The sequence below is a fragment of the Pieris napi genome, chromosome 12 (assembly GCF_905475465.1).
Source record: "Pieris napi chromosome 12, ilPieNapi1.2, whole genome shotgun sequence".
Lineage (NCBI taxonomy): Eukaryota > Metazoa > Arthropoda > Insecta > Lepidoptera > Pieridae > Pieris > Pieris napi.
The window spans coordinates 342,662-354,761 of record NC_062245.1 but is presented as its reverse complement, the minus strand read 5'-3'; the positions used below and the strand labels follow the sequence as shown (position 1 = coordinate 354,761).

General features: G+C 33.2%; 3 protein-coding genes across 4 annotated transcripts; 2 read left to right on the top strand and 1 right to left on the bottom strand.

Annotated features, from left to right (window-relative positions):
* Window positions 1-142: 142 nt before the first annotated feature.
* LOC125054646 lies at window positions 143-4,684 on the bottom strand. 2 transcript variants are annotated; one of them, XM_047656656.1, is made up of 9 exons: window positions 4,649-4,684; window positions 3,190-3,291; window positions 2,634-2,802; window positions 1,825-2,554; window positions 1,345-1,683; window positions 993-1,188; window positions 663-768; window positions 322-510; window positions 143-207 (listed from the first exon to the last, which is right to left on the bottom strand). In XM_047656656.1, exons 2-9 carry the CDS (start codon window positions 3,278-3,280, stop codon window positions 171-173), a joined length of 1,857 nt encoding a protein of 618 aa, XP_047512612.1. In that variant the 5' UTR covers window positions 3,281-3,291; window positions 4,649-4,684; the 3' UTR covers window positions 143-170. The 2 variants fall into 2 exon arrangements, with proteins under 2 accessions (XP_047512612.1, XP_047512611.1); XM_047656655.1 differs by lacking the exon at window positions 4,649-4,684 and adding an exon at window positions 3,459-3,710 and having other exon boundaries at window positions 3,190-3,289.
* Window positions 4,685-4,899: 215 nt separating this feature from the next.
* Window positions 4,900-7,003, top strand: LOC125054442 (peptidyl-prolyl cis-trans isomerase FKBP4). The gene is made up of 2 exons (XM_047656338.1): window positions 4,900-5,677; window positions 5,854-7,003. The coding sequence occupies exons 1-2, from the start codon at window positions 5,105-5,107 to the stop codon at window positions 6,154-6,156; spliced, it is 876 nt and encodes a 291-aa protein (XP_047512294.1). The 5' UTR covers window positions 4,900-5,104; the 3' UTR covers window positions 6,157-7,003.
* A 188-nt stretch (window positions 7,004-7,191) lies between these two features.
* Window positions 7,192-11,979, top strand: LOC125054440 (atlastin-like). Its single transcript, XM_047656337.1, has 11 exons — window positions 7,192-7,349; window positions 7,860-8,071; window positions 8,359-8,505; window positions 8,718-8,873; window positions 9,387-9,536; window positions 9,740-9,878; window positions 10,069-10,253; window positions 10,546-10,767; window positions 11,041-11,255; window positions 11,347-11,413; window positions 11,716-11,979. Exons 2-11 carry the CDS (start codon window positions 7,868-7,870, stop codon window positions 11,782-11,784), a joined length of 1,554 nt encoding a protein of 517 aa, XP_047512293.1. The 5' UTR covers window positions 7,192-7,349; window positions 7,860-7,867; the 3' UTR covers window positions 11,785-11,979.
* The last annotated feature ends 121 nt before the right edge of the window (window positions 11,980-12,100 follow it).

The following is a 12,100-nucleotide window of genomic DNA, read 5'->3' as shown; positions in this document are numbered from 1 at the left end:
TGAATGGTTATATATTTAAAGTAAATTCTGATTTCGATGGTCTCATTTTCAGAAAATACAACAGATTCAGAATACAATATTTTTTCATTTTATTAGAAATAAAAACAAACATCAAAAATCCAAATTCCAAAAAAAGGGCCTAATGCAAATGTACACTCTGTATTCCGGTTTCAAGTTGCCGATAACTTCATTCCGATTTCACCACATCTAGAACAAAATCACAAAAATTTATGAGAAAACTCAAATTCACCTAAAAATTATTAAAATTGACGCTCACATACAATAATTGTAGTGATTTTTTATCAGATAAAGAAATCATACCTATAATTAATTTCGCGCATAATGTAAGGTGTCCTCTCATGCGCAGGTGCATTTATCCACTCGTTAATATTAAAGGCGACAGTCCAATAGCCTTGTTTCTCCAAAATATCGATAATTAGACGGAAAGTACCGCGTAGACGATTGCTGTTCATCGAGAAACAGCCGTAGTTGAAATTCATAATGCATATTCTGAAACAAAGGAAATATATAATTAAAATACCTCACATCTCATCTCTTACCCTTTTGGCCGCTGTTCTATTGAAAAAATTCAGTTGAAAACATTTTACCGATATATTTTTCAATAACACAAGAAAACTCAAAGAAAAACGTCTAACACTCACACGACTGCTCCTGGCGGTATATTAAGTTTTTCCAATGGAACTTTCAGTTCGCTACTCAGAGGGGGTAACTTCAATGGCAGACCGTTCTTCAGACACAACACTACATCTGAAAAACATATATTTTACTAAAACAGATTCAGATTTTTATTTCGTTAAAAATAAACAATTATAAAATTTTGTCAAGGATACATTGTAATTAATCGATTATTAGATACCTCTCCAGAACAATCATCCAATGGTGAATTCGTCTCGCACAAACTGCTGAACTGATTTCAATGAAGTTTTAAAGAAAAATACGCCAAACCAGAGAGGAATATAATATAGTCTTACCGGCAACAATCCCACAGGGCAGCATGACATTCCTCACAGCATACTCTGGACTTCCTAAACCTCTCACCAGATATGTCTCCAACTCCTCACTTATTGCATGTACTGGATATGAGTTACGTGCTTTCTGTAAAACTTCATTTGGAAGAGTGTAGTCTTTACTGTGGAATGTGAGCACTGCTTCGTGTAGGGTCAGCAGCTATAAATAGTAATGTAATTTGTTAATCTTCAGGGCGAAATATTCTATGATTAAATTGCTGATAAAGAAATTCTAAACTCTACAAAAAGATTACTTCTTGCGGTTTCAATAAACATTTATTAAGGTAGCTGTATCAACTTATATGAGGTAAAATACCTGTAAATAATCCAAATCATTCCTTTCACGTGCCAAATACTTTTCTAAAAATTCTTTGGAGAAGACTTTTTTTAGCAATCTCTCTTCATAGACTCCAAGAGATGCCAATTCTAGGCATACTTTTGTCCAGGGCAAGGCAGTGCTATTGGCACTTAATATTGGATTTCTTGATATTTGAGCTCTGATTTCCATCCATTCATCCCCAGAAGGAGTGTAATTATTGTTGGCAAGACAGTTTATAAACCCAAAGAGTATATTGGTGCGAGCATTTGTCAATGTATGTGCGTTAGAGGCCGCTTGGAAACACAAGTACTCAACAAGAGAGAGATTTGTATGGGCCTGTAATAAATTTGAATATTTCAATTGTTCAAACTGAATTACATACCACAAAAAGTAAGCTATTTCTGCATAAAGTAACTCGGCATTCAAAAGAGGTTAAAGAAAGCAATTTTAAAAAAAAGATATTACATATATACTTACAATTCTTGACAAAACCCTGGCTATTAATAGACCATTTTCAAATGGCACATTATTGTTTATCACATATCCAGCAATAGAGTCCATCAATTCTTGGTGATAATACTCAGGGTGCTTTTCCAAAATCCTACCCTTTAACTTTGCAGCTGTTCTTAATACATCCTCATATGATAATTTATTTATACGTTCAGACAAAATATCACAGCAAATGTGAAGTAACTGCACTCTAGTCGGGAAAACTTTTTCAGTACAATTCACATCACATAAAGACCAGATAATAGATCTTGCTATGTGAGCATCAATTGCTTGATCATGTAAAAGGAGTCCTGTGACAATATTATTGATACATCTGTCTGGTAAGTCATGAGAACAGGAATACATCAACATGTCACGGAGTAGGGGCAAATCCTGGTTGTCTAATTCTAATGGTAGGTGAATTTGAAATGCAAGAGGTAAAGCCAACCTAAGTGCGTCCACTAAGTGATTCTTCGTATCAAATCTTGATAAAATAAAGTCCAGAAACATAATTTGTCTAACACTAATCATGTTTATATTATATCTAACTAATTGCAGGAGAGTCTGAACCAGAAGAGAGTCAACAGGAACTTTTAAATAAGAAAGTACTTTTATAGCCTCAATAGTTTCATTAACCTCCAATGCACGAACATGTTTCTTGAAATTTTGACAAAGAACACTAAACCCTGGGTCCTTTATGAGCATCTCTGGATCATTACTATAAAAGAAAATTATTTTTAAAATTATAAAATAACTAATATTGTTAAGACAGAAAAAAACTATATTAATAAACATACCTATTCGATTTCTGCAATTCAAAAAGGGTACGTAGAGCTTGTAACATGTGTCTATGTGTAAGTGATCCTATGTTGTTTTGAATTGCAGCAAGCACCTCAGCAGTACTAGGAGCCGATTTTATGCTTATCATTAGAGCATCAGATGGTTTTGAAACTGCCAACTCGGAGACTAAGGCAAAAAGTAATGTTATTTATATATAAAAAATATAATGGCCGGCAATGCACCCACTAAAAATGGTTGCCTATGGGCTGCAATGACCTCCCCTTTGGGTGTCCCTTAGGCTAGTTTGTTGTTATATATAAAACCTATTATATAAAAAAAATAAGTAAGCTTAACCTCTTAAGCTAACAAGGTTTATAGCAAGTAACATAGATAAAATGGTGAAAAATTCTTTTATTTGAGTAATGTACATTCATATTCTGAATATGTTAGTAAGTGAAACAGAAAGACAACTTTTGTATATTCTATTATAATATTTAAGTTTTAATATATCATATATAAACATTATGATGAGAAACGTTCTAATAACATTTAAAAAATCTACAGAATACTTACTACTGGATGAAAGACTGGATCGTATAGTTGAGTTACTAAGAGGTCGATTTTTAAGCACATTGCGCCACACATTCTTCAGAAGCAGTGTCATTCTGTCTGACTCTGAAAAAAGGGAGAACAATTGAAAAAATATTTTTCACCTGAAATTTATTTGACTAATGTTTAATATGTATTTCCTCGTATACAAATTGTAAATAGTAATTCCTTTACAAAATTAAAATTTGCTGCAAGTTCTGAAATTACATTAAACTAAGAAATTTTGTTCTTACTACTGTTTCCCCGACCTTCTGCGTTATTCAAAATAAACAGATGATTAGTTTTTTATTCTGACATAAATGAAATGGTCAGAATAAAAAACTTTATGACGGTTTGACAAATGTTAATTTGATATGTTCCATTATTTTCATTCGTTACTTTTTAATTTAATAGATCTATTTAAAGTACGACGTCTATTATGATATTACATTTTCAGTATAAGTATCAAAAGTTCACTATTAAATTAAGAACTTCGTCTATAAAGTCAAACTAAAGAATTAATTAAAGATGTTGATTTTCTAGTTGGGCGATTTTATCAAAATATTATAATACACCACACGGGTTTCGGCTTGTGTGATCAATTGTTAACAAATGGTAGACTTAAAAGAAGATTGTTATTGTTAAATTGTTTTCTATAATGTCTATTAAAGATACTAATGAATAGCTCGATTGACTAAACATGTATTGAAATATTTAAAAAACCTTAACTGAACCCTACACATTTTCATATGTCCTACAGTATAACCAGTCTGGGGTTGTATATGTCACCGTAAAATTGTAAACATTAGATTGTAGTAGATTGTAATCTACCTCGCGAGATTGTGAACTGTCGAAAGATTCTGAACCTCAACGACCTGCTTACAATTTAACGTATTATTAATTATTATTCGGTAGATTGTAATCTATCGAAGTGAAACCGTCAAATTGTGAAACGGACCGCACCTCGCGCGCTGATTGGTTGAACGTAATATGCCCCGCACCACCATATTTGTTTGTTATTTTTTTTTTAATTTCAAAAATTTTGATGATTAAATAAATTCATTCAAATAATTTTGTAGCAAGGTCATATTTTAACGAAATCGATTAATTTTAACTTCTTAGCCAAGGGAGTTATTCTTAAATTATATAGTTATAAAAATCTCGTGTCACAATATTATACGTTCCCATACTTTTCCGAAACGGCTCGACCGATTCTTATGATTTTTTTATGCATATTCAGTAATTCTGAGAATCGGCTACTATCTACCTTTCAAACCCCTAAGTGATAAGTGATAACGGGTATCCACTCCAAAAAAAAAATTATGATACAAAAATACATACAACCCTTAATTTTCATCTACCCTCTACGATCAACCCCTATTTTTTATTTGTTAGTTAAGAACTTATAACTTGAACTCTGAGGTTTATATAGAGAAATACTCACAGAAAAACCTAAAAAGTTTTCATTTCGGAAAACCGAACAGTCTCTGGGGTAGCATAGCAAAATGTTCCATGTTGGTATAGTACTAAAAAGATAGGCTAAGTAAAATCTTAAATCACATTAAGGACAAATGAAGTTCGCGGGGAGTAGTAGAATTATAAATTTCAGATTGTAAATCTGACACATGTCCACACCCACAGATCTACTATGCGGTATTTTGCGGAGGTATATACTAAATACATGTTTGACATATTATTATTATGTCAGACATGTATTCTATATGTTATGTTATGGTTTATGCTAATGTTTAAAACTTTTTTTAATTGTGGGATTTTGTCGAGCTCGCAGTCGTGATTGTGTTTAGATTCTTCGTTTTAACTTTGTTTAGTTTCGCGCTTTATTCATTAGGTACATGTACAAGAAAAGTGTTTCCGCACACACAAAACATTTTCACATAAAATGACTGCTGATACAGTTGTGAGTGCGCGATGGGACCGAGAAATTCATAAAACAATAATAACGCCCGGCGATTATTCAATTGTTCCATACGAAGATTCCCGGTGTAAACTATCTCTAAGCAAAATACAGTGCAAAAACGATAGTGGAACATGTGAAATAGAACCTGAAAGTACAATATTTAGTCCCTCATTTAACGGCACTGTTGTAATAGGTGATTTGGATAACTTCCTAGACAAAGATGTGGAATTAATTCTACAACGAATGTGTTGCGGTGAATCTTGTATGGCTACCATAGTATATAAAAATAATAACAATGAACTTGTAAAGGAGATATCATTTGAAATCCATTTAACAGAAGTTACAGAAGAACAATTAATAAGTGAATGGAGTTGGAACAGATTGTATGAGGCATCTATTCATCATAAGGAAAGGGGAGTGCTGTTGGTAAAGGAGAAGAGATTAGTTGATGCTTTTAGACGGTTTAACAAAGCTCTTAAAATGTTAGTGGCAATTGAACCAATAGATCCAGATGTCATCGCTGGAGAACAAGTAAAAGAAATGATTGATTTGAGGGTGTGTTACATTTTTTTTCCAATTATATTTATTAATTTACAGATTAAACAAAAATGTATCTAATATAATTTAAAAATAATGTTGTTTGCTTTCTAAAATTTTATTCTGAAACATCTTATTAACAATCCATCCTATAAAAATATAAATTTTTTATAACAATTCATTATTTTTTTTAGGTTAAACTGTATAACAACCTGGCTCATTGTCAGCTTCAGTTTAATGAATATGAAGCAGCTATAGAGCTATGCAACCTAGCTCTAAAGAACGATCCAGAAAATATAAAATCACTTTACCGCCGGTGCATATCACTTGCAGGTTTAAAAATGTATGATGAAGCATGGACAGACATACAGCATGTGTTACAATTAGATCCAAATGATAAGGCTGCTAAATTGAAAGCTACAGAATTAAAACCTATGATAGAAAAGCTCAATGAGGATTACACTAATGTTATAAAAAAAATGTTTATACATAGTTAAATGGAAATTAATTTAAAAAATTATATAAATAACAATAATGCACATTTTGTATTAGTAATAATGTATATAATATAAGTACAGTGTATATTCCATGAAATGTCCCTTGATTTAATGACAAACCCCCTAAAGCTGGTGCATCAAAAGAAGTCGGACGAAGATAACAGTCTATATGCAATAGCGTTCAAATAAGAATTGTTTTTTATTTAATTACTACCAAAGAATTTTTTTTCTTTCCATATACTCTTTGAAACACCAAAATATGCACAGAACCCTGAGTGTTGTTATTAGACTGTATCTGTAATCTGTATTCTATGTATGCAGTATGCTGTACTACGTAATTAAACAAAATCTGTAATTTCCATTTTAAAGAACACGTATTTTATTGATTAATAAAATATGATAAGTACTTGTAATATTATTTGCTTATTAATATAAAATATAAAAGAATTTGTTTATAGTTTAATAAGTGATAAAAATGTATTCTTAGTAGGTATATGTATTTGATAACAGTATTTTCTATATGTTTACACCAACCTCAGTAGGTTTTAAAAGAAATCAATAAGAATACAATATCATCCTAGGAGAATCCAATATCAATAATAGAGTATCATTTTTTTTTAATGATTTTATCTGTTAGAAAGTATTCTTAATTATTTTGCGTGCGTTATCTTAGTTCTACGTGAGCACGCATCTACGTATATTGCGAATTGTTTTTAATGCTTTCCAATAATGGCAAGTAACTTTCTTATAGCATGTATTTACGTATTAATTTATTGAAGTAAAAATACATGTCCATTTTGTTATAACAAATCTAAATTTGAGATTTTAAATAAATATTTGTGCCCCATTTATGACTATTTTTAACAGACGTGTGCACGACCTATAGCATTACTTCTAAGTTTATTAAATAAAGGTAAGATCATGAAGATCACCTGGTGGGTTACGAGAAAATATAAAAATAAGTGTCGGAACTTCGTACTTTAGAGAACGGCGTACGTATGATATCATACACCCATGTAACTATGACATCATTATTCATTGGCCACCGCGCATTCGAGCGACGCACCTTGCACTCAGCTGACGTTCCACTTTCACTGCTTTGTTTACAAGTACACTTACGATAATTTGGTGTTTGAATACTGTTTTTAGTGTATCTGTGCTATGAAATTTATATTCAATTGATAATTATTAAGGTAAGTACGCTGTTTTTATTATATGAAAAGTGCTTTGTCATTTGACTCCATATAAAATTTTCAGTTTCGAGTGATCGCGTTACAAAACCTTTTATTATAAGAAATGTTCCTGTTCCAGTTAGCGATATATTAAACATTTTATGCAATAATCGCCTTATTTGATCAGGAAAAACAAATTTCTGCAATTAATAGTTATAATTTTATTGATTCAGGAAAAATAAAACACGACACGCTATTTATAGAATTAAATTTGTCATTAAATAACGTAATGGATTATGGTGATAATCCAGCCGAAATAATTTAGTTGATTGACCATCTTATAAAATATGAAAGTAGGTTTTATTCCCTCATGAATATACATTAATTTTTTTCAAGCTGGCCATGATAGGAATCTAATAGAATTTTACTTAATGAATATCGAAGAAGCACATGAATAAAGAATATGCATGTATATTAAAAGTTTTGTTAATAAAAATAAAATCGATGCATAAAATAGTTTGTTTAAAAAAGTTCCAGTCATGGCGGAATTAGAATCGGGGCAGGGTATTCGTGTAGTGACGCCATCCGACCATACGTTCACCTTGGATGAGGAGGCGCTAAGCAAACTCCTGCTGCGAGAGGATATAAAGGACAGAAGCGTTGTTGTTGTGTCCGTCGCAGGCGCCTTTCGGAAGGGCAAGTCGTTTTTACTGGACTTCTTTCTGCGATATCTACATCATAAGGTACTCATTGTTCTTTCTTTATTAATTACCGATTCAGTCGTGTTGACTTTGGAAATGCATTCGAAGTTATGAAACATAAAGGCACTAGAGACTGGCTAATTTGAGTAAAATTAAATAAATAAATCAAAACCATGCAATATTAAAACTTTATTGATTTTATTACCTCGCAACTCCGAACGCAGATATGTTTCCGTGCCTAACTTGGGATACTTGACTTATTTCGAGTACGATTCGAATAAAAACTTTTTATATAGTTATAATGTTCAAGAAAATAAAATGGATTTCAGTACCACGTTAAAGACAGCGGCGATTGGTTGGGAGGTGAAGATGCGCCATTGAAGGGGTTCAGTTGGCGAGGTGGTTCAGAGAGAGACACCACGGGTCTTCTGCTATGGTCTCAGCCTTTTTTAACAACTCTTGATAATGGAGAAAAGGTAGGACGGCTCTCTTCTTCTTAGGCAACAAAATAACTTTTATATGCGACAGAATAGTATTTAACAGTTTTTCTGCAGCTTTGTGCTAAAAACTATTTTATTTTATCAAAAGATTATCGGAAATCTGTAGAACAGCTTACAATAAATTATAAGTTTTTGCAATTTGCAAATATTATTATCCACTAAAAACTTAATAATTGTATGTATTACAGGTGGTTATACTACTGATGGACACACAAGGCACCTTCGACAGTGAATCGACGGTGAAAGACAATGCCACTGTATTCGCATTATCCACGATGCTGTCCTCTGTTCAGATTTACAACCTTTCACAAAATATTGAAGAGGACGACTTGCAGCACTTACAGGTAATTCATTTCAAAGTGCTTTTTGGGACTAACAAATAGGCTATTTGACCAGACAACTTGCAACGTCGTGTCTGCGTAACGTGTCATGCTTGCAAACAACACGTAAATAAACACGTTTCTGCGATTTGTGTTAAATTACGCATATATTATATTTCGATCAAAAACAGTTCCGTTGTAATTTAACTTCAATGATTGTTGATTCGACTAATACTGACCGTCTAGTGACTGACTTATAATAATGTTTTTTTAAATAAAAAGTCAAAAATCATTTAATAATAGATATAGGTAACACAATGTACACTTAAGAAAGTCAAAAAAGAAATTTATATGCTTCTAACTTTACATTTAGTGCCAGTTCTCAAATCAAGGGCGTAGAACGGAAGAGAAGAACTGGCAATAAACTCTCCGCTACTCTTTATAATCGCCATGTTTTTTTTTATATCATAAAAAAAACTAATCAGTTCAGTTAATTAATCGTTCCCTGTTCGTGGTTCTAACAAAACTACTCTTTAGTTGTTTACAGACTACGGTCGTCTAGCTCAGCAGAGTGCCAGCGGTAAGCCATTCCAGCGGTTGCAGTTGTTGGTACGAGATTGGAGCTTTCCATACGAACATCCTTATGGCGCTGACGGAGGGGCGAGTCTATTGGAAAAAAGGCTTGAGGTAGGATTTATGTTTTATTTTTAGTTTTGTTTCTTGACGCTTGTATCACAAAATGATGAAATATCAGTCTTAATAGATACCAGTGTGTTAGATAGACACACAAAAATATTGTGTTTCAAAATATATTAAAAAAAAAACAAACCCAAGCTAATCGTCCGTTTTTTAATTTAGCCATTTTAGAATTTCTCAAATGTTCTATTCAGATTCACGAAGGCCAGCACGTGGAGTTGCAGTCCATCAGACGTCACATCGCAGCATGCTTTGAAGAGTTGGCCTGCTTCCTGATGCCGCACCCTGGGCTCAACGTGGCTACTAATCCCAATTTCGATGGAAAAGTTTCTGGTAAAGATACATTTTATACTCTTGCAGGCCCTGCCAGTAGCTTAGGTTTGGATGAGACAATAACTCGATAGAATTTGTAAAAAAATAATTTCTATAAATAATAGTAAATTAGGCAAACCTATTTTTTTGCCATTTGCCAAAAAAAATTACACAATATATTGGCTGATTTGTGTAATAATGAAACTTTCAGATATAAGTCCCGAGTTCCAAACGTCTCTGCGTCAACTGGTGCCGATGCTTCTGGCTCCGGAGAATCTAGTACTGAAAAAGATAGCGGGACAGCAGCTCAAGGCAAAAGACCTGTTCCTCTACTTCAAAGCATATATGACTGTATTCAATGGAACTGAACTGCCGGAACCGAAGAGTATTTTGGCGGTACGTTGGAATTATATTTGTCTTTACTGACCTTCGAGAGATTGTCTCATTGATTATGTAACTGTATATATATAATTTATCTTTAATTTATTTAAATTTATCTGACCTGGATACAAGTCCTTTGGCCGTAATGTTGCCATATTAACGCTATCTATTGCGCCGATGTTGGTATTTTTACAAATATTACTCATGTGTTTCAGTGTGTCTATGTACATCTTATTCGTTTACTTGAAACATTTAATTGTACAATAATCTAATACTAAAGTTATAATCAGTAAAATAAATATTTCAGGCGACAGCTGAAGCGAACAATCTATCGGCGGTATCCGAAGCTCGCGATGTATACGAATACCTGATGGAAGAGGAAGTGGGTGGGAGCAAGCCTTTCTTGGACCCTGGGAGGCTTCAACAGCAGCATCAGAGGGCGAGGGACAAGGCCCTCCACGCCTTTCACAATAAGAGGAAGATGGGAGGAGACGAATTGGAGGCCAGTTATCAGGAGAAATTAATTAAGGTAGGTCGGAATATATTAGAAGAAGATGAATATTTAGAAGACTCGATCAAGAAGAGGTATCAGAGGCTCATATCCACCTGGTGAAAATGTGTAAAAGTCTCATTTGAGACTTATTTATTACTGTTATTTTGTCTATTCTAACATCCTTTCTCCATAAACTTATACAGTTTTAATATTTAATATATTAACGCGTACAAAGAGACATTCAGTTACATAATATTAGTTGATATAAGATGAAAGTTCAGACATGAGCCAGTCTTTTCTTGTTCTCAGGAAATCGAGGAGCAATACGAGCAATACCGCGCCAACAACCAAGCCAAGAACATATTCCGTATCGCGGGTACCCCCACCGTGTTGGTAGTGTTGGCCCTCCTGGGATTTCTCCTCAGCTCCCTTGCTGCCAACCTCGGGGTGCAAACCCTGGTCGCTATTGGAGAGAGTATCGCAGTTGGATCTTTAGCCGCTCTTGCCGTTTGGATGTATACTAGGTGACATATATGTTTAACGCTAAACTGTTTTTTAAACTAAAATCGTTATTTATAAGTGAGACGTAGGTACTTATTAATTTATGTTTTGCAGAATAAGCGGAAACTTGCGGGACATCGGAGTACAAATAGATGGCGTGGCGGACACGATACGAAACTATGTACGGTGCTATTTTCATTGTCTTGTTTCATTTTCTTTTAAAATTTTGAAAATGATGTCTTAGCAAACAATTATGCCGGGCCTCATATTTCTGTATCTGTTTCATGATCATTTGTCAATCTAATAGGCAAGTAGATCTTCTGTGACACACGCCGTCTCGTTGAGTATAAGGCAAGTCAGTTTCCTCACGATGTTTTCCTTCACCGTTCGAGCGAATGTTAAAAGTCCATTGGTGCACAGGAATGAGTTTCGCACGCTGAAAGCCAACACTGCTCTTAATTATAATATAATAATTAATTCTAGATCACAAGACAAGCCATCGGCACCGCGTCGAGACAACTCACGACAGGGGAAAATTACAAGAACGATTAAAAGCTGCCATTTTTGATTATTTGTATGATAAAAAACAATTTATACAAGAGATCGTTATTTTTATATCGTAATAAATAATTTTCTAAATATGTTTAAGACGTCTTCCAAACTAACCTTGTTTAAAAAAAAGTATAACTTAGTAGTTTTAATATAATTATTAGTTATAAGTGATCTAATAATATATTTTTACATTTTTATACTTGTTTTATTAATATACTAAATAATACCCAAAAAATATATCTTTTTCACTTAGAAAAAGATGAAAAGACAAACTGCATATAAATGATAGATTGATTCATCACTATCAGCAATAACG

Coding starts and splice junctions, on each gene's coding strand:
- LOC125054646 (XM_047656656.1), bottom strand. CDS start 3,280: ATGACACTGCTTCTGAAGAATGTGTGGCGCAATGTGCTTAAAAATCGA. Junction 1,189..1,344: donor ATGATTTGGATTATTTACAG/GTATTTTACCTC, acceptor TACTATTTATAG/CTGCTGACCCTACACGAAGC. Junction 511..662: donor ATACCGCCAGGAGCAGTCGT/GTGAGTGTTAGA, acceptor CCTTTGTTTCAG/AATATGCATTATGAATTTCA.
- LOC125054442 (XM_047656338.1), top strand. CDS start 5,105: ATGACTGCTGATACAGTTGTGAGTGCGCGATGGGACCGAGAAATTCAT. Junction 5,678..5,853: donor AAGAAATGATTGATTTGAGG/GTGTGTTACATT, acceptor TATTTTTTTTAG/GTTAAACTGTATAACAACCT.
- LOC125054440 (XM_047656337.1), top strand. CDS start 7,868: ATGGCGGAATTAGAATCGGGGCAGGGTATTCGTGTAGTGACGCCATCC. Junction 8,072..8,358: donor TGCGATATCTACATCATAAG/GTACTCATTGTT, acceptor AATGGATTTCAG/TACCACGTTAAAGACAGCGG. Junction 11,414..11,715: donor CGGACACGATACGAAACTAT/GTACGGTGCTAT, acceptor AATTAATTCTAG/ATCACAAGACAAGCCATCGG.